At 54.2% G+C, this 20,616-nt stretch overlaps 2 protein-coding genes across 11 annotated transcripts in view; one reads left to right on the forward strand and one right to left on the reverse strand.

The window, feature by feature from the left end:
* The window catches only part of ABCC10 (ATP binding cassette subfamily C member 10), a 24,085-nt gene extending 12,711 nt beyond the window's left edge, over positions 1–11,374 (forward strand). For 5 of the 8 annotated variants that reach the window (XM_010369727.2, XM_010369728.2, XM_030928848.1 and 2 more), the window contains 14 exons: positions 2,612–2,710; positions 4,029–4,218; positions 4,988–5,065; positions 5,214–5,408; positions 5,842–5,992; positions 6,178–6,367; positions 6,661–7,004; positions 7,342–7,511; positions 8,304–8,464; positions 8,740–8,993; positions 9,905–10,050; positions 10,131–10,228; positions 10,435–10,547; positions 10,873–11,374. In XM_010369727.2, the coding sequence (XP_010368029.1) occupies positions 2,612–2,710; positions 4,029–4,218; positions 4,988–5,065; positions 5,214–5,408; positions 5,842–5,992; positions 6,178–6,367; positions 6,661–7,004; positions 7,342–7,511; positions 8,304–8,464; positions 8,740–8,993; positions 9,905–10,050; positions 10,131–10,228; positions 10,435–10,547; positions 10,873–11,035 (2,352 nt within the window). In that variant the 3' untranslated portion in view covers positions 11,036–11,374. Of the gene's footprint in view, positions 1–2,611; positions 2,711–4,028; positions 4,219–4,987; positions 5,066–5,213; positions 5,409–5,841; positions 5,993–6,177; positions 6,368–6,660; positions 7,005–7,341; positions 7,512–8,303; positions 8,465–8,739; positions 8,994–9,904; positions 10,051–10,130; positions 10,234–10,434; positions 10,548–10,872 lie in introns of all 8 variants that reach the window. The other 3 variants (XR_004056839.1, XM_030928846.1, XM_030928847.1) reach the window with 3 other exon arrangements.
* DLK2 (delta like non-canonical Notch ligand 2) lies at positions 11,298–17,880 on the reverse strand. 3 transcript variants are annotated; one of them, XM_030928852.1, is made up of 6 exons: positions 17,239–17,880; positions 15,998–16,129; positions 15,663–15,726; positions 14,271–14,383; positions 13,200–13,251; positions 11,298–12,220 (listed from the first exon to the last, which is right to left on the reverse strand). In XM_030928852.1, exons 2-6 carry the CDS (start codon positions 16,071–16,073, stop codon positions 11,485–11,487), a joined length of 1,041 nt encoding a protein of 346 aa, XP_030784712.1. In that variant the 5' UTR covers positions 16,074–16,129; positions 17,239–17,880; the 3' UTR covers positions 11,298–11,484. The 3 variants fall into 3 exon arrangements, with proteins under 3 accessions (XP_030784712.1, XP_030784711.1, XP_010368026.1); XM_030928851.1 differs by having other exon boundaries at positions 13,200–13,344; positions 14,253–14,383; XM_010369724.2 differs by lacking the exon at positions 17,239–17,880 and adding an exon at positions 16,652–16,875 and having other exon boundaries at positions 13,200–13,344; positions 14,253–14,383.
* Between the last annotated feature and the right edge of the window lie 2,736 nt (positions 17,881–20,616).

Below are 20,616 nucleotides of genomic sequence, written 5' to 3' on the forward strand. Positions count from 1 at the left end.
TGCCACCACGCCCAGCTAATTTTTGTATTTCTAGTAGAGATAGGGTTTCACCATGTTGGCCAGGATGGTCTCAATCTCCTGACCTTGTGATCCGCCCACCTCGGCCTCCCAAAGTGCTGGGATTACAGGTGTGAGCCACCATGCCTGGCCTACTACCCTGTCTTTTTAACAGGCAAGGTAGTAAGATATCTTGGGCAGATTTGATGTAAACGCTTTTATAAGTTTTTACTTTTGTGTGTGTGTGAGACAGAGTCTTGCTCTGTTGCACAGAGTGGAGTGCAGTGGAATGATCTTGGCTCACTGCAACCTCTGCCTCTCGGGTTCCAGCGATTCTTCTGCCTCAGCCTCCTGAGTAGCCGGGACTACAGGTGTCAGCCACCACGCCCGCCTAATTTTTGTATTTTTAGTAGAGACGGGGTCTCACCATGTTGCCCAGGCTGGTCTCAAACTCTTGGGCTCCAGTGATCTGCCAGCCTCGGCCTCCCAAAGTGCTGGGATTACAGGCCTGAGCCACCATGCCCGGCCCAGCTTTCGTAGGTTTTTAGAGAAGGAATGTACTACCTCCAAGCCTTCTTGTGGCCTCAGGAATGGTCTACTAAGCAAAGGAATTCCCTTCCTCATGCAGAGGAAACACCTGTGATCCACTACATGGTGAGTCCCTGAGCTAAAAGCTTTGTTGTTCATCTCTTTCCTTAGTGCCTACAACAGTACCTAGGACCTAGCAGACTTGGGAAAGCTTGATGTAGCAATGAATGATCGGCCAGGCGTGGTGGCTCATGCCCATAATCCTAGCATTTTGGGAGGCCAAGGTGGGTGGATCGCTTGAGGTCAGGAGTTCAATACCACCCAGGGCAGCCAGGCTTACAGTGGTGGCTCACGCCTCTAATCCCAGCACTTTGGGAGGCCGATGTGGGTAGATCACGAGGTCAGGAGTTCGAGACCAGCCTAGCCAACATGGTGAAACCCCATCTCTACTAAAAATACAAAAAATAGCTGGGCGTGGTGGTGGGCACCTGTAAACCCAGCTACTTGGGAGGCTGAGGCAGGAGAATCAGCTTGAACCCAGGAGGCGGAGATTGCAGCGGGTGTGGCAGCTCACACCTGTAGTCCTAGCTACTCTGGAGGCTGAGGCAGGAGAATCGCTTGAACCCAAGAGGTAGAGGTTGCAGTGAGCTGAGATCATGCCACTGCACTTCAGCCTGGGCAACAGAGCAAGACTCTGTCTCACAAAAAAAAAAAAAGTAAAAACCTATAAAAGCTTTTACATAAAATCTGCCCAAGATATCTTACTACCTTGCCTGTTAAAAAGACAGGGTAGTAGGCCAAGTGCAGTGGCTCATGCCTGTAATTGCAGCACTTTGGGAGGCCAAGGTGGGCAGATCGTGAGGTCAGGAGATCGACACCATCCTGGCCAACATGGTGAAACCCCTCTCTACTAAAAATACAAAAAGTAACTGGGCATGGTGGCACATGCCTATAGTCCCAGCTACTCGAGAGGCTGAGGCAAAAGAATTGCTTGAACCCAGGAGGCAGAGGTTGCAGTGAGCTGAGATTGTGCCACTGCACTCCAGCCTGGCGACAGAGCAAGACTCCATCTTAAAAAAAAAAAAAAAGGTAGTAAACGGAACAAAATGGTTAAGAATCTGAGGCCGGGCGCGGTGGCTCAAGCCTATAATCCCAGCACTTTGGGAGGCCGAGACGGGAGGATCACAAGGTCAGGAGATCGAGACCATCCTGGCTAACACGGTGAAACTGTGTCTCTACTGAAAAATACGAAAAACTAGCTGGGTGAGGTGGCGGGCCCCTGTAGTCCCAGCTACTCGGGAGGCTGAGGCAGGAGAATGGCGTAAACCTAGGAGGCGGAGCTTGCAGTGAGCTGAGATCCGGCCACTGCACTCCAGCCTGGGCGACAGAGCGAGACTCCGTCTCAAAAAAAAAAAAAAAAGAATCTGAACTCGTGGCCGGGCACAGTGGCTCACGCTTGTAATCCCAGCACTTTGGGAGGCCGATGTGGGCAGATCACGAGGCCAGGAGTTTGAGACCATCCTGACTAACATGGTGAAACCCCGTCTCTACTACAAATATAAAAAATTAGCTGGGCGTGGTGGTGGGTGCCTATAGTCCCAGCCACTCGGGAGGCTGAGGCAGGAAAATGGCGTGAACCCAGGAGGCAGGCTTGCAGTGAGCAGAGATTGTGCCATTGCCCTCCAGCCTGGGCGACAGAGTGAGACTCCATCTCAAAAAAAAAAAAGAAGAATCTGAACTCATGTCCTGCCCCGTACTAGCTGTGAGCCAGCTAGTTAATCTGTCTGAGCTTTGGTTGCATGTGAGAAAAGGAAATGATACCATGATACCATCTTCATAAGATTATCATGGGGCTTGAATGAGAGAATGCCTGTCAAGTGCTAGGCACATAGTAAGTGCTCGATAAATGCTCGACGTTATTGGAAGTATGTCTTGTCTCCTCTGACTAGCTCACCCCAAATTTAAGTCTACTCTCCTCAAGCTCCCTACTTCTCTTGACTCCCACTATCTCTTTCCTGCAAAGGGATAGGAAGTGGGCCAGAAGGAAGGGGGGCTCCTTGACCCACTGGGGAACTTGTTCCATCAGATCCTGCCTGCTGGAGACCAGACAGAGGTGGGGGAGAAGGGTGTGACCCTTAGCGGGGGACAGCGTGCCCGGATTGCCCTTGCTCGTGCTGTCTACCAGGTCAGTTAAAGATGGAGGTTATAGTGGCAGGGAGGTGGGGGGAGCCTTGGGAGCGTGGCTGAGTTAGGAAGATAGGAATATTTTCCTTAGCATCTGGTTCCTTCCCTCCTCCGTTACATGTTCCTGAGGTATTGGCCATCCCATCCCTCTTTACAGATTTAAGGCAGAGTTCAAGGCCCTTTAAAAAGTACTTGTAGGCTGAGCATGGTGGCTTAGGTCGTAATCCCAGCACTTTGGGAGGCCAAGGCAGGAGGATTGCTTGAGCCCAGGAGTTCAAGACCTGCCTGGGTAATGTGGCAAAACCCTGTCTCTACAAAAAATAATTTTAAAGTTAGTTGGTGTAATCCTAGCACTTGGGGAAGCCAAGGAAGGTGAATCACTTGAGGTCAGAAGTTCGAGACCAGCCTGGCCAACATGGTGAAACCCCATCTCTACTGAAAAACATACAAAAATTAGCTGGGCATAGTGGTGCATGCCTGTAATTCCAGCTACTCGGGAGGCTGAGGTAAGATAATTGCTTGAACCTGGGAGGCAGAGGTTGCAGTGAGCCAAGATCACACCATTGCATTCCAGCCTGAGTGACAAGAATGAAACCCTATCTCCAAAAAATTTAGTTGGGCTTGATAGTGTGCACCTGTAGTCCCAGCTACTCAGGAGGTTGAGGTGGGAAGGATCACTTGAGCCTGGGAAGTTGAGGCTGCAGTAAGTGGTGTTCATGCCACTGCACTCCAGCCTGGGCAACAGAGCAAGACTGTGTCTTTTTTTTTTTTTTTTTTTTTTTGAGACGGAGTCTCGCTCTGTTGCCCAGGCTGGAGTGCAGTGGCCGGATCTCAGCTCACTGCAAGCTCCGCCTCCCAGGTTTACACCATTCTCCTGCCTCAGCCTCCCAAGTAGCTGGGACTACATACAGATGCCCGCCACCTTGCCCAGCTAGTTTTTTGTATTTGTTAGTAGAGACGGGGTTTCACCGTGTTAGCCAGGATGGTCTCGATCTCCTGACCTTGTGATCCACCCATCTCAGCCTCCCAAAGTGCTGGGATTACAGGCTTGAGCCACCGCACCCGGTGACTGTGTCTTTAAAAAAAAAAAAAAAGCGTTATGTGGGCTGAGGGCCTGGGAGCTAGGAAAGCTGAGTGCTGGCCCTGGGGGTGCTGTTCTTTCTTGCCTGAGGGATGTCCACCCTCAGGTCTCACCTCTTTCTCTGCTAGTGTAGGGGTAGCCCCCAGAGTTTATCTCAACTGTCTTCTCTGACCACTTTGAGATCTTCCCAGGAGAGCCTTTGGGTCCTGGTGCCCACAGTACCCTCACGTCTCTCTAGGAAAAGGATCTCTATCTCCTCGATGACCCTCTGGCCGCTGTGGATGCAGATGTGGCCAACCACCTGCTGCACAGGTGCATCCTGGGCGTGCTAAGCCACAGCACACGGCTGCTCTGCACCCACCGCACCGAGTACCTGGAAAGGGCTGATGTGGTGCTGCTAATGGAGGCTGGGCGCCTCATCCGGGCTGGTAATGGGGGCAGGAACCGCGCGTGAGGGAGGTGTCTGCCCAGGTATGGCAGGGGATTGTGAAGTACAGACTCTGCCACCTGCTGCATGTGTGTGGCCTGAGCCAGTCATTGCTGCTTCCTGCCTTCACAGAACTGGTGTGAGGAACTGGGAGAACAGGAGGGAAAAGGAGCATGTTGGTGAAATGCCAGTGTATTTGGGACTCATGGGCTTTGTGACTGGATACTCTTGGGAACTTAGTGGCCCAGGGTCTCTGAGAACAGTCTCATATCTTCAAAGAGAAAGGAGTCAGGTTTAGAATGGTCTTTTTGTAAAAACAAAAATTTTTAAACTCTGAAAAATTTTTATGCAGAGGGACGTGACCACCTGCAAGTTCACTGGGAGAGAAATAGGAGGAAATGAATCTCCCACCAGATATTAGGAATTGAGTGAAGCATGAAAAGCTCTGCAGTAATGAGAAGTAACCCTGGACAGAGTGGCAGGCATAGTTCTGGCTGTCCTCCCGGGGATGGACATGCGTCCCTCTCTGCTGGTCGGAATCGAGGTTTACAAGGATGGACTTGAGTCCTGCTCGAGGTCTAGGGATATCCAGAGCAGGATGGGTTAGAGAGGGAAGCCTAAGAGTCCTGCTTGAGGTCTAGGGGTATCCTGCTAGGGTGGCTTAGAGAGGGAGACCTAAGAGGATGGGTGGTGGGATCTGGACACGCACTGAGAAAGGCATAGTATAGACTCAGAACAGCCCCCTCCTAATCTCCCCTTCTACCCGCCAGGACCTCCCTCTGAGATTCTGCCACTGGTACAACCTGTCCCCAAAGCCTGGGCTGAGAATGGACAAAAGTCTGACTCAGGTATGGCTCCCCAGTGGGAGAAAAGAGCTTGCTTTTCACTGCCACACTGTAGAGCTTTTTCTACAAAGGCTGCTTGCTCCTCTGAAATACTGAGTTTTCAACTGGCACCCTGCAAGCTTAATTCCTCCATGACCCCTGATTCTCACAGCCACAGCCCAGTCAGTACAAAACCCAGAGAAAACAAAGGAGGGGCTGGAGGAGGAGCAGAGCACATCTGGTGGCCTGCTGCAGGAAGAAAGCAAGAAGGAGGGCGCCGTGGCCTTGCACGTGTACCAAGCTTACTGGAAGGCTGTGGGCCAGGGCTTGGCCTTAGCCATCCTCTTCTCTCTGCTCCTCATGCAAGGTGAGAGTGTGCCTGGGAGTCTCTTACACCATAACGGCTATGCTGTCCAGGTGCCCATTACCTTGCACTAATCATTATAAGGCCCAGAGACTCACCAAGCATGGGTCACAGCTGGGACAAAAGCCATACTTCTCTTTCTGAGAGATGCCCAGGAGCCAGAGGCATGTGCTCTATAGCTGGCTTCCATTCTGCCCCCCAGGTTAGCTCCCATTCTACAAGTCTGAGATCCTGTTCTCCCCAGAGCTGAAGGGTGACCGGCCTATGAGAGAAGCCCACACTAGGGAGGATTGGGGTAGTGGCAGGGTGGGAAGGCCAGGCCAGGGGGATGGAGATGGGCAGGAACCAGAGGCAAGGGCAGAAAAAGGGGGCATTGGAATAGAATGAACGAGGGAGAGGAGCCTCTTACAGCTTTTTCCTTCCTATCCCCACCCAGCCACGCGGAACGCTGCTGACTGGTGGCTCTCTCACTGGATCTCTCAGCTGAAGGCTGAGAATAGCTCCCAAGAGGCGCAAGCCTCCACCAGCCCAGCTTCTACGGGGCTCTTCTCTCCGCAACTGCTCCTCTTTTCCCCCGGAAACCTCTAGTGAGTGGCTGGGGCTGGGGGTAGGCCTGGTGCTCTCAGAGTGGTTGCCAGGCAGGGAGTGAGGGTTGGGGCCGGTATTCCAGATGCTGTGGCTTCTGGAGGGTGGGAGAGATGGCATGGGGGAGGAGAAAGGACCCCCAAGTGGTCCTACTTTTGATTACCTAAGCCCCCTCCTCACCACCCAGCACCCCAGTGTTCCCACTGCCCAAAGCTGCCCCCAATGGCTCCTCAGACATCCGTTTCTACCTCACCGTATATGCGACCATTGCTGGTGTCAACTCCCTCTGCACCCTTCTCCGGGCAGTGCTCTTTGCGGCAGGCACCCTTGAAGCAGCTGCCACCCTGCATCGACGCCTGCTGCATCGAGTCCTTATGGTGAGAGGCTGGGACCTCGGGGGTAGGGGAGCGCAGTCCTAGCCCTGTGGAATGTCCTCCCAATACTCGGGCTCCACTGGGGATGGGACAGTCTTTCCTGCCCTGGAATATTCTTCCTCAAGCTCTGCCAGTCTCTCCTCTCTGCCCCCAAATTCTGGGGATATTTTAGTCCTTCCCTATTCTCTATCTTGGGCCTTCCCCTCCACCCCACCTCCCCCAGGGCTGCCCACCAACCCCTTTTCTGTCAGACTCTGCCCTGGCCCAATCAGCGTCCTTCTCCGGGCTTCTCCCAGGCACCAGTGACTTTCTTCAATGCCACACCCACGGGCCGGATCCTAAACCGCTTCTCCTCTGATGTGGCCTGTGTGGATGACAGCCTGCCCTTCATCCTCAACATCCTCCTGGCCAATGCGGCAGGCCTGCTGGGGCTCCTGGCCGTGCTGGGCTCTGGCCTGCCCTGGCTGCTGCTGCTGCTGCCGCCTTTGAGCATCATCTACTATCACGTGCAGCGCCACTACAGGGCCTCCTCACGGGAGCTGCGGCGCCTGGGCAGCCTCACCCTGTCTCCACTCTATACCCATCTGGCTGATACCTTAGCTGGCCTCTCTGTGCTCCGGGCCGCAGGGGCCACCTACAGGTGTGTGAACCAGAGCCCAGGGGGATGAGGTGTTGAGGGGAGAGGAAAAGAGAGACCCCTGAGAAGAGGAATATGCAGGGTATGGTTGGTTCAGCCCTCCTGGGGACAAGGGGTGGGGAAGGAGGAAAGCAACAGAAGAAGGAGATAGGGAGGCAGAGCAGACCCCCACTTTGAAAGAGCACACGGGCATCTGCAGCCCTGCTGGAGGCCTGTGGGTATATAGATCAGCTCCCAAGAAGGAACTGCTCAAGAGGGCCCTCCCTATGGAGGCCCTGAGGCTGGGTGGCTCAGGGCAGCAGTGGAGTGGCTGGCCTCACATCCATCTGGCCTTCCCTAGGTTTGAGGAGGAGAACCAGCGACTCCTTGAGCTAAACCAGAGGTGCCAGTTTGCCACTAGTGCCACAATGCAGTGGCTGGACATTCGGCTACAGCTCATGGGGGCAGCAGTGGTCAGCGCTATCGCAGGCATTGCCCTGGTGCAGCACCAGCAGGGCCTTGCTAACCCAGGTGCCACCCAGGACCCCTCACCCCTACCTCACCCGCAAGTTAGTCCACCCTTCTCCCAGATCTCTCCCTGCACCGTCCCCTCAACATTTTTGCCTCCCACCCAGGGTTCCCTGTGAGGGTGTATCATGATTATCATCATCACCCCCATTTGGAGTTGAGTGACAGTCCCAGGTGGTGGTGGCTCGGGGACTAGAATGAGTTTTCTGAGCTGCTGGTCTCAGTCCCTTTTCTGCTTTCACCCTGTCCCCACCACACTGCCCCAGCCCGCTTCAGTCTCCCACATGCCATCCCTCCCAGCTTCTCCATGCCCACCCTGTGCCCTGCATCCAGCCTCCTGTGCTCCAGGCTAGGTCCTGTCACCCTCCTGCTTGTCTGTTGCTTCCTTTTTTGTTTTTGTTTTTGTTTTTTTGAGATGGAGTCTCGCTCTGTTGCCCAGGCTGGAGTACAGTGGCACAATCTCAGCCCACTGCAACCTCTTCCTCTTCCTCCCAGGTTCAAGCAATTCTCCTGCCTCAGCCTCCTGAGTAGCTGGGATTATAGGCGCGCACCACGCCTGGCTAATTTTTTTATTTTTACTAGAGACGGGTTTCACCATGTTGGCTAGGCTGGTCTCAAACTCCTTACCTTGTGATCCACCCGCCTCGGCCTCCCAAAGTGCTGGGTTTACAGGCGTGAGCCACCACGCCCAGCCTCTGTTGCTTCCTTTAAATGCCTGCAGTCCACAGCTTGGGGAGTCTCCCATACACATCCCAGTGTCCAAGCTCTCCCAGCAGCTGTTATCCTCTCCCCCAGGGCTGGTGGGCCTGTCGCTGTCTTATGCCCTGTCCCTGACGGGCCTGCTCTCAGGCCTGGTGAGCAGCTTCACACAGACGGAGGCCATGCTGGTAAGCGTTGAGCGGCTGGAAGAGTACTCCTGTGACCTGCCCCAGGAACCCCAGGGCCAGCCACTGCAGGTGGGCCTGTACCCCGACCCCAGGCCAAAGCTCTGGAACCCTGAAGGCCCCAGCCTCCCCCGCAATATCTTTCTTTTTACCCACCCATCTTTCTCAGCTCCCATAACCTCTCTTCATGATGACAATTCTTCACCATGTCCCTTCTTCCCCATCTCTTATTCTCTCACCTTTCCTCTCACACTGTTCATTTCTCATTATTCTCCCCTCCTCACCATTGCTCCTCATCTCCCCCATCTCCCTCTTCCCCTCTATCTCCCACCCATGGACCCCACCAGTTGGGCACCGGCTGGCTGACCCAGGGGGGTGTGGAGTTCCAGGACGTGGTGTTGGTGTACCGGCCAGGGCTGCCGAATGCCCTGGATGGAGTGACCTTCTGCGTGCAGCCTGGAGAGAAGTTGGGCATCGTGGGCCGCACGGGCTCCGGCAAGTCCTCCCTGTTGTTGGTGCTCTTCCGGCTGCTAGAGCCCAGTTCAGGGCGAGTGCTGCTGGATGGCGTGGACATCAGCCAGCTGGAGCTGGCCCAGCTCAGGTCTGGGGGAAATGGACTTGGGAGGGGGAAGGGGGAACCAGAACTACTAGCACTTAGAGGAGGGCACAGCTAGGAAGGCTTTATATAAACTCAGGGCAACTAGGGCTGATCAAGGGGCTGAAATGGAGGACAGAGAACTCCTAGTGCCCAGGTCCAGATTCATGGCTGCTGATCTCAAGGTCGTCCTTGCCCTGACCCAGGCCACCTTTCCAGCTGCATCTTGTACTTCCCACCACACATCCTCCACTCTTGTGCCCCAAGATACTGATCCCCTGAGCCCTCAGGCTCAGCAGGCAGTGCTTCGGACAGCTTGAGACCTGAACCAGTTGCCCTTGGCTTCAGGTGGCCCCACTGGAGGGTATACACCCCTTCTCTACCCTCAGGTCAACCTAATATCATTTTCTGTGAGTACAGTGACATGGAAAAGGTAGGGAAGCTGTATCCTAAAGCCCTAGGCCTGCCTCTTCTGCCTTCTCTTCTAAGCTGTGGTGGCCCTACCTTATAGCTCCACCATGTCTTCAGGACCCAATTATAGGCCCACTCCAACCTTGAAGTGTCACCTGCCCTTTCATTCGCTCTGGTCATTCCCTGCGTAGCCACTGCTGCCCCTGGAGTCAGTGCCACACAGTTTAGCCCATTTGTTTTCTCTGGTTTGTGTGTGTACACCTCTGTGAAATGTAGCCTCCTTGAGGACAGAGTCCAGCCTCTGGTTTCTTTGGTATTGCTTATAGCATTGGCACAGTTCTAGGTACCCAGCTGCTAGCAGATCATTTGGTGGGGAGCAGAGTGGAGTTATGTTCAGGTCTCATCCCCAGGCTTTCATGGAGGTACTAGTCCTGTAGTCAGAAACTGAGCTGGGAGCAGAAGTGGCTACATCTCCAACCGCTGGACTCCATGTCATTGTCCCCCAGATCCCAGCTGGCTATCATCCCCCAGGAGCCCTTTTTGTTCAGTGGGACTGTTCGAGAAAACCTGGATCCCCGGGGCCTACATAAGGACAGGGCTTTGTGGCAGGCCCTGGAGCACTGCCACCTGAGTGAGGTGATTAACTCCATGGGTGAGTGCTGGAGCCTTACCCTAGAGCAAGAAGGGGGCAGGGAGGGCCTGGGCCCTGCAGTGAAGATGCTTTCCTTGCAGGTGGTCTGGATGGTGAGCTGGGTGAGGGGGGCCGGAGCTTATCTCTTGGGCAGAGGCAGCTGTTGTGTCTGGCCAGGGCTCTCCTCACAGATGCCAAGGTAAGGTGAGAGAAAGAGACAATAGAGAGGGCCAGGAAGGAGGTGGGGGGCAAGGGGGTGGGGAGGTGGAGTCCGGAGAGGTTTTAGGGGACCAAGTTCATTTTCCTTTTAGAGCTGAAAGTGTGGTAGGGGCTGTTCCTTGGGCCAGGCCCAGCCCACCCTACAGCCTCTCCTTTGTTGTCGCCTACCGCATTCCCTTATTCCAGATCCTGTGTATTGATGAGGCCACAGCAAGTGTGGACCAGAAGACAGACCAGCTGCTCCAGCAGACCATCTGCAAACGGTTTGCCAACAAGACAGTGCTGACCATTGCCCATAGGTGTGCAAACACCCAGTGACAGCCTAATCAGGGACTGTGGTAGCATGCACCCAGAGCCTCCGTTGCTTTCAGGGACCCCAGTGGTCAGGGCCTTAGAGATCCTGCCCCTCAAATCTCAGCTCTTCCTTCTCCAGGTACTGCCTAGGGCCCTTTATAGCACATTATCTGAGGGACTTTGCAGTCCCTTCCTCAGCACCAAGCCAGGGGCTAAAGCCTATGGGGACAGACCTGTGGTGTTCCGAGGAGAGAGGAGGGAAAGCAGGTCAGTGTTCTCACTTAGGTCCTTGTCCCTTATCCCTTACACTGACCATCTTCTCCGTCACAGGCTCAACACGATTCTGAACTCAGACCGGGTGCTGGTGCTACAAGCGGGTAGAGTGGTAGAGCTGGACTCCCCGGCCACCCTGCGCAACCAGCCCCACTCGCTATTCCAGCAGCTACTGCAGAGCAGCCAGCAGGGAGTCTCCGCCTCACTCGGAGGTCGCTGAGCTCAATCCCACACCCTGCAGGGTTCTCCCCTCTCTCTGATCCAGGCTGGGCCTGTACAGAGGTGCTGGCTGCTTGTTTACATTCTCCTCTGGGGCTCTACCTCTCCACACTTCCCCAGAAGGGAAAAGGGCACCCTGGGTTACTCTTTGGAAATCATTCCTTGGTGGGCTGAGCATCCTGAGGCTTCCCCAGAACCAGGCCTCTGCTCTGGCCCTCTTGCATCTGGAACGCCAGGTGGTTTTTTCTGGCATAGGAGCCCACTTGCATTTTCATAGTTTTATTTGATAAAATCCCATCTTACATTCTGTGTATTAAAAAAATAATATTTCTGGTGTGAGGCTGAGGTCTCCTCTGTGTGTATACCCAAGCTGAAGGGTGGTGAGAAAGGACCACTCCAGTCTGACGGGTGGAAGAGGTGAGGAAGGGGGCCAGAAAGCCCCCACCTCCATCACAGTGCTGTGGTCTTTCCAGGCTCAGGGGGCAAGTCAGGTGGCAGGGGGAGCCCTGCCGGCAGCATGCTAACCTGACACTCCTGGTCCTGGCACGCTGGAGCATAGTGTGGGGCAGGGTAACAACAGGGTCCAGGGGGGCAGACACCCCGGCGCCAGGCCCTCAGGGTCAGCAACACAGTAGCCAGAACCAGGGCAGCAGTGAGGGCCCCAAACACCACCAGGGCTACCAAGCTAGGCTCACCTAGCCCAGCCTCTTGCCTCCGCACCACCTCCTTCACTGAGATCCGCAGCAGACCAGCCCCTGCGCTGTGGGGGGCTGGCCCCGTGGCAGGTACCACCACAGCTGAGGTGGGCCCTAGAGGGGTGTCCACTGTGGTTGGGGGGTGTGGGACAGGTAAGACAAGCTCACAAGTCTTGCCACCATAGCCACTGGGGCAGAGACAGTCGAAGTCATGGACACGGTCCCGACAGCGGGCCCCTCTCTGGCATGGGCGGCTGGCACAGTCATCCAGGTTGATGGTGCAGAAGCGTCCAGCAAAGCCCTCAGGACAGAGGCAGGAGAAGCGGTTTATGCCATCAAGGCAGGTGGCACCATTAGCACAAGGCCGCATCAGGCAGTCATCCACGTTCACCTCACAGCGGGCACCCACAAAGCCCACCAAGCAGCGGCATGTGAAGTTGAGGGCAAAGCCCTGGTCATCCTGGCACTGCCCGCCATTGCGGCATGGGGAGCTGCAGTAGGGGTGGGAGAGGACATGAAAGCAACTTAACAACACCTGTAGGGTAGCCCAGGTCCGTATCCTGACCTCTGCTCACCATGTCACCTTGGGCGACACTCTCCGAGCCTCAAATACCTCGTTTTATTTTTTATTTATTTATTTTTTAGACAGAGTCTCGCTATGTTGCCCAGGCTGGAGTGTGGTGGCGCAATCTCAGCTCACTGCAAGCTCCACCTCCCAGGTTCACGCCATTCTCCTGCCTCAGCCTCCTGAGTAGCTGGGACTACAGGCACCCGCCACCACGCCCGGCTAATTTTTTGTATTTTTAGTAGAGACAGGGTTTCACTGTATTAGCCAGGATGGTCTTGATCTCCTGACCTCGTAATCCGCCCGCCTCGGCCTCCCAAAGTGCTGGGATTACAGGGCGTGAGCCACCGCGCCCGGCCAAATACCTCATTTTAAAAATGAGAATAAAAATAGTACCCAGCTTCCCTAATTGTGAGGGTTAAGTGAAATAATCAATATCAAGCAGTTAGCACAGGGCCCAGCCGGAAGGCAAGGCTCAGGATAAGTGTGCTATTATTATCCTTGCAGGCTTCTGGGCCTGATGTGGAAATGAGGACAAGTCCAGCCCTGCAGGCTGTTTCCTCATCCCTACTGTGACGCAGAAGGGTACAGGCCAATGTTCAGGAGAGGATGAGGGGAGACCCAGGCCCCTCAACCTCCCCACACCCATCCTCCCCAACCCGAGCAGTCACATGTTTGTTACCTCTCTGGCTCCTATAGATTGTTGAAGAAATGGCTCAGAAGGTACAAAAAAAGAGTTGAGAAACCCAGAACTAGGAACACTTTGGCATGCAGGGGTTTTATCTGAGTGTCCCTGTGTGGTCTGACCCTCAGTCCCCTACCCTCCCAACAGTCCTGCCTCTTTTCTCATCCCATCACCAGGTTCTGGTCTAACCTTCCACTCACCCCGAGGGCCCAGCACTCACCCTGCCTGTTCACAGGGTCCAGCCTTGCGCTCGCAGTCACGCCCATGGAAGCCTGGTAGGCACACACAATGGTACTCACCGCCCCCGTCATACATGCACTGGCCTCCATTCTGGCAGGGGGACTGCGTGGTACAGATATGTTCATCTGGAGAAGGGACAGGAAAGGCTCTGGGATAACCCCTCCCATCTGGTCCCCAGACCAGACTTGTCCACGCCTTCCAGGCCTCAGGTTCTGTGGGTGTGGCTATACTACAAACCCAGCCCAGGCTGGTGTGGTAACAACACTGAATTTGGAGTCAGGAGGCTCCTGGCCCTGGCTCTCAGTCTGTCTCAAACTGACCTTGGGCTGGGTGCAGTGGCTCATGTCTATAATCTCAGCACTTTTGGAAGACCAAGGTAGGCAGATGGCTTGAGGTCAGGAGTTCGAGACCAGCCTGGCCAACGTGGCAAAACCCCATCTCTACTAAAAATACAAACATTAGGCCGGTGCAGTGGCTCACACCTATAATTCCAGCACTTTGGGAGGCTGAGGCAGATGGATCACTTGAGGTCAGGAGTTCGAGACCAGCCTGGCCAACATGGTGAAACCGTTATCTCTACTAAAAATACAAAAATTTGCCAAAGTGGCGGGTGCCTGTAATCCCAGCTACTTGGGAGGCTGAGGCACGAGAATTGCTTGAACTCGGGAGGCAGAGGTTACAGTGAGCTGAGATCGCACCACTGCACTCTAGCCTGGGTGACAGAGTGAGACTCCATCACAAAACAAAACAAACAAAAAAACAAACCTGACTTTGAGCAGGTTATAGCTCTTCTGTAGGCCTTAGTTTCCTCATCTGTAAAATGAGTACAATTTTTAGCAGCTCCGTTTCCTACCCCATGGGGTTATGTTGAGGATCAATTCAGACAACACAAAAAGTCTAAGATTAAAAAAATGATAAAATACCATGTATTTGAGAATTTGACAAGGACACAATAGGCACTCAATAAACACTGATGGCTGTTCCCCTAAAAACTTGGGGTTCCCAACCAACAACTACCCTTCCTCCCCCCTACCTTTGTCACAGAACTTGCCTGCCCAGCCACTATGGCAGATGCACTGCCATGGCTGGTGGCAGGTACCATGCTGGCAGCCAGGCATCCTCACACAGCGCTCACAGTGCAGCCCCTCCCAGCCCGGGTCACACCTGATGGGGAGAAACACAGGGTCAGGGTTCTGGGTTGTGGATGTGAAGAAATGGAGGAGACAGAACCAGAGCTTCTAGAAACCAAGAGGACATATGACAGCCCCTAAGGGAAAGCAGACCTGTCCCAGGTAGGTGTAGGACTGTGCAAGGTCATAGGACACATATATGGAATCAGACCATCAGACACCAGCTCTCAAACCCTGGTTCTGTATTTTAACCCGAGCCTCAGTCTTCTCATCTGTAAATTGGGTATACACCTTGCAGGGTTGAGTAGAGGAAGAAATAAGATGTCTATACCTGGCATGTCTGAGATGCTCACAAACATTTAAAGAAGAATGACCTCGAAAGGCCATCAGGGCCGGGCGCGGTGGCTCACGCCTGTAATCCCAGCACTTTGGGAGGTCGAGGCGGGTGGATCACTTGAGGTCAGGAGTTCAAGACTAGCCTGGCCAACTGGGTGAAACCCCGTCTCTACAAAAAAATACAAAAAATTACCCGGGCATGGTGGTGTGCATCTGTAATCCATTATTGAGGAGGCTGAGGCAAGGGAATCACTTGAACGCAAGAGGCAGAGGCTGCAGTGAGCTGCAATCGCACCACTGCACTCCAGCCTGGGCAACAAAGCGAGGCTCCGTCTCAAAAACAAAACAAAACAAACAAAAAAAAGTCATCAAGACTATCCTCCCACCATGATTCCAGGGCAAACGCTTGACCCATATTTTAAAAGCCTTCCAGGGGTGAAGAGTTTCAAAGACCCCCAGCCAATTGAACTGCCTGCCCCATCAGCTCATTTCCTTATGTCCACTTTCCTCCTGCTACAGAATTTGCCCAATCTCCACCCTCCACCCCAGTGAGTCAACTACTCAAACTCATCAACGAAGATCTCTTTCATTGTAAGTGTTTCTCCCCAGCAACTCTCCCTGCAGCATTTCTTTTCCAGGCTAAACAATTTCCCTTTCTCTCTTTCCTTTATCTTTCCATTTCCTCATGGCACCCAATCCCCAAGCTCTCTAAAGCTTTAGGTCTCTCTCCCTGTATCTTGAGGAGCAATGGTTTAGACAATCCCTGGATCAGATTTGGGAGATTAAAGAAGTGGAGAAATAAAAACTGGAAGAAGCAAGAAAGGTGAGGTAAAGGGGAAAGGGGGGCTGGCCAGTCAGCCATAGGAGTGATGAGGCATGAAGAGTAGAGTGTGAAGCCCCTAGACACTCTGTTGTGCATGTGAAGGGCTTGGAAATGGGTACCAAAGGGTCTGGGGGCACGTGCTCAGGACAGGTACCTGCAGGAGCCGTCAGGTGCACAGCAGCCGTGGGCCAGGTCACAGTGGGAGCTGCAGTCATCGGCTGCAAGAGATTGATGTGGGAGGGGTCTGAGTCAGGGCACAGCTCGCTGGGATGCGGGACTCAGGAGAGGACTGGGGTTCCGGTAACTGAGTGGACTCAGCCCTAGGGCAGGACATAACACAGAAACCCATCCCATTCCAAAGAGGCAACCTCGGTCTTGCTTGCCTCGCGGGTCAGAGCGACTGCAGTGCCGTCTCCGGCCGGCAGAGGTCAACATGCAAGCGAGGACGGCTGGACAGGGCCGCGACTGGAGCCCGGTGGACGCGCTCACCTCGGACAGGCTGACCGGGAGTCCCCAGAATGCACAACAGGCACACAAGATGCAGGCAGCGGCAGCCGCTGGGCATGGTCAGCGCCGGCACCAGGGGGGGACGGACGGATGGACGGCCGGACGCGTGAACACCTGTGGGACGGCACCGGTTGGGAGGCGGTCGGACGCGGAGATAGCGGCACGGATACGGGTTCCAAGTGACAGGAGCCGCCGAGGGAGAGGGGCGCCGGGACAGAAGAAGGGGATGGGGGTAGCGGGAGGGTGGGGGCAGGGAAGGGTTGAGCAGGCGAGGAGAGCGAGGAGAGCGAAGACAGGAACCCGGGAGCCAGGTCTGAAAGAAGGAGGCGAAAGATGGGCAGCGTGGAGCGAGGCCAGGCGCGGGAATGGCTGGGGCTGGGATCGCAGTCAGGACGGAGGGGTCCGCGGGATGGGGACAGCGCCAAGAGCGGCCTCGAGTACCGAGGGAACGCGGGGGCCGGAGGGAGGGACGGTTCCCGGCAGCGAGCAGTCTCCGCCCCACAGCTCCGACAGCCCCCCCACCACTCTCTCCCAAGTCCCCTTCCTATCTCCGCCGCACTGGGCTCGGCGGCAGCGCGGGGCCTGGAATCCCCACCGCACCCGTAGCCCCGCGCGCCCTGTCCCCTCGGTCCTCACCTCCGGCGGGGAGGTGCCGAGCCCCGGGGCGCAGAGCGAGGCGGGATCCGACGGGCGCCGCCGAGGGGCCGTGGGGGAGCGCGGGGCCGCCCCTAGCTGGCCGCGGGGCCGGGCGCCGAAGCGGCTGCCATACGAGCCGAGCGCTCGGGAATCTGGGGCTCCAGGCGACCCCGAGCGGCGGCGGCGGCGGCTCCTCGCGCGCGCTTAGGCCCCCTGCCAGGGGCGGAGCCCGCCCCCCGCCCCCCCTCCCGCGACGCACGGCGCACACCTAGCACCCGGCGCTCTCCGGGGCCCCGGCCCTCCGCGGCCACCCAACGCCCCGGACCCAGCTTCCTTCTACGAGAGGCGGAAATCTTAAGAGTCTCAATGGGAGCAAACTATTAAGCCAGAGGCCCGCGACCCCGTTATTCTCCCATCTCCCATGCCCACTTTCCCGACCAGCGCTCCGCGGCCCACGCCCCAGCCCTGCCCTAGCCTGTCCGCCGCTCATCACGCTTCTCATATAGATCCATGCACACGCAGGCAATCGCTCCCCTCCCTCCGCCTGTCACCAGCCCACGCCTCCCAGCCTGTAAAGCCTTCATCACCGGCTTCATCTGTGTGCTCCTTTGCTCCTCCTCGCCCTCTGCTTCTTCCCGTCCATGTCGCCGTCTCCAGCCTTCCAAGATCAGCCTATCCCTATATAAATATAACCCGATCCATCCACCCACCCACACCCTGGCCCTACCCCCACCACCCTTCCCTCCCTCAAGTCTCAGCCCTTCCACCGCATTCCTTTTTGAGACTGCATCCGAGAATCCTTTCTGGACTGGGAATGTACCTGACTCTGTAAATGTGAGCACAAAACCCCCTCCACCGCCGAGTTCCTTCTCCCGTACCCTATCACGTTCGTCCTTGGCCTCAGGCTAATCCTCAACTGCCCAAACCTGGAGCTCAGATTGAGAGTAACGGAGGGGGTGTGGGGGAAGGCTGTCCTCCAGGCCTCTTTGCCGCTCCTGGCTAATGGCTCAGAGACACATTTCAAGACAAGGACCCAGCCAAGCGCGGTGGGCTCACGCCTGTAATCCCAGCACTTTGCGAGGCTGAGGCGGACGGATCACCTGAGGTCAGGAGTTCGAGGCCAGCCTGGCCAACATGGTGAAACCTGTCTCTATTAAAAATACAGAAATTAGCCAGGCGTAGTGGCGCGCGCCTGTAATCCCAGCTACTCGGAAGGCAGGAGAATCGCTTGAGAACCTGGGAGGCAGAGGTTGCAGTTAGCCGAGATCGCGCCAGCTGCATTCCAGCTTGGGGGACAGAGCAAAACTCCTACCCCCACCCCCACCCCCACCCCCACCCCCACACACAAAGACAAGGACCCAAAACATAATATCTAGTTTGTGGAGGACAACAGGGCAGGGGTCAGGAACGCTAGTGTCCATCTCTAGTCCTTCAGAATGAGATTTCACCATCTTTGAATTCAAAACATTGGAAGGAGCAGTCCCTAGTCCGTGCAGAGCAGCTTCCCACCTTCACATAGCCACCTCCACAGGCACAGAGCCCCTGGACTCATTTTTCCTGAAGTCTCCTTGGACATAACACTCACACCCACCCAGCTCCCTAGCTGGCCTCCTCTCAACTGTGATCACCTCTTCCCTGAAGAGCTCTCTGAATTTGAGTAATGACATGGCTCTACCATTCATTTTGTTTAAACACATTTTTTTTTTTTTTTGGTAAAAAATTGCAAACAACCTATAATTCAAAAATTACTGTAGGCAAATAAATTATGCCACATCAACACTATGTGACTGTTAAAAATACTTTTTTTTTGACGTCTAAAGATGTTCAAAAAAGCTAAGGATATGTAAAGTGGAGTGGGAAGCCGGAAACAAAGAAGAATATATTTCAACGTTGGCAGTGCTTTTCTCTGGATAATCGAATTGTAGAGGTTTTTTTTTTTTTTTTTTTTTTCTTATTGATACTTTTCAGCATTAACACTTTTTTTTTTTTTTTTTTTTTTTGAGACGGAGTCTCGCTCTGTGGCCCAGGCTGGAGTGTAGTGGCGTGATCTTGGCTCACTGCAAGCTCTGCCGGGTTCACGCCATTCTCCTGCCTCAGCCTCCAGAGTAGCTGGGACTACAGGTGCCCGCCACCACACCCAGCTAATTTTTTTTGTATTTTTAGTAGAGACGGGGTTTCACCGTGTTAGCCAGGATGGTCTCAATCTCCTGACCTTGTGATCCGCCCGCCTCGGCCTCGCAAAATGCTGGGATTACAGGTGTGAGCCACCGCGCCGGGGCCTTTTTTTTTTTTTTTTAAACAATGAACATCTATAACTTGTTTTTTTTTGTTTTTGTTTTTGTTTGTTTGTTTGCTTTTCCTTGAGATTGAGCATCACTCTGTCGCTCAGGCTGGAGTGCAGTGGTGCAATCTTGGCTCACTACAACCCCGTCTCAGCCTCCAGTACAGCTGGAATTGCAGGCGCAGCACCACCGCACCCAGCTAATTTTTGTTTTGTTTTGTTTTGTTTTTTGAGACATTGAGTGCTTTTCTCTGTCAGATATCATTATCTGACAGTATGTTAAATATTTATTTGTTTATTGACCATCTCCCCACTACAAAGCAGACTCCAGAGGTCTGGGATGTTTTCTTTCTCGTCACAGCATCCCCAGTGTCTAAAACAATGCCTGGCGTAGTAGGTATTCAATAAATTTTTTTAAGTTCTGCTTGTTTAAGTATTATTATTATTATTTTTATTATTATTATTATTTGAGACAGGGTCTGGCTCTGTCGCCCAGGCTGGAGTGCAATGGCTTCATCTCAGCTCACAGCAACCTCCATCTCCTGGGTTCAAGTGATTCTCCTGCCTCAGCCTCAGCCTCCTGAGTAGTTGGGATTATAGGCGTGTGACACCATGTCCAGCTAATTTTTTGTATTTTTAGTAGAGATGGAGTTTCACCATGTTGGCCAGGCTGGTCTCGAACTCCTGACCTCAGGTGATCCACCTGCCTCAGCCTCCCAAAATGCTGGGATTTCAGGCATGAGCCACCACGCCTGGCCCCGGACTTGTCTTTTATTTGTTGATTCTATCTCCTTTTCACCATCCCCTATCCCCATTACATCCACCCTTCCCCTTCCTCAGCTTTGATTCCGTGCCTCATCATTATAATTAGTCGCTTGCATATAAACTTAACTCCCTGGTCCCTTCTCCTTCCATCATATTCATGTGGCAAAACTCCACTGCTGTGACTTCTTCTTTTTTTCTTTTTTTCTTTTTTTTTTTTTTTTTTTTTTGAGACGGAGTCTCGCTCTGTCGCCCGGGCTGGAGTGCAGTGGCCGGATCTCAGCTCACTGCAAGCTCCGCCTCCCAGGTTTAGGCCATTCTCCTGCCTCAGCCTCCTGAGTAGCTGGGACTACAGGCGCCCGCCACCTCGCCCGGCTAGCTTTTTGTATTTTTTAGTAGAGACGGGGTTTCACCGTGTTAGCCAGGATGGTCTCGATCTCCTGACATTGTGGTCCACCTGTCTCGGCCTCCCAAAGTGCTGGGATTACAGGCTTGAGCCACCGCGCCCGGCCACTCTTTTTTTTTTTTTTTTTTTTTTTGATATGCAGTCTCGCTCCGTTGCCCAGGCTGGAGTGCAGTGGTGCGATCTCGGCTCACTACAACTTCCGCATCCCGGGTTCAAGCTATTCTCTTGCCTCAGCCTCCCGAGTAGCTGGGATTCTGGGATTACGGGCTCCTCATTCCACCACATCTGGCTAATTTTTTTTTTTTTTTTTTTTGTATTTTTAGTAGAGACGGGGTTTCACCATGTTGGCCAGGATGGTCTCAATCTCCTGACCTTGTGATCCACCTGCCTCGGCCACCTAAAGTGCTGGGATTACAGGCATGAGCCACTGCGCCCAGCCACTGTGACTTCAACCTTCACCCAAACAGCTGAAGAAACATCCCTCCAAACTAGCTGGTCTCACTTAAATTCATGACT

This window comes from Rhinopithecus roxellana, chromosome 4 (assembly GCF_007565055.1).
Source record: "Rhinopithecus roxellana isolate Shanxi Qingling chromosome 4, ASM756505v1, whole genome shotgun sequence".
Classification (NCBI taxonomy): Eukaryota; Metazoa; Chordata; class Mammalia; order Primates; family Cercopithecidae; genus Rhinopithecus; species Rhinopithecus roxellana.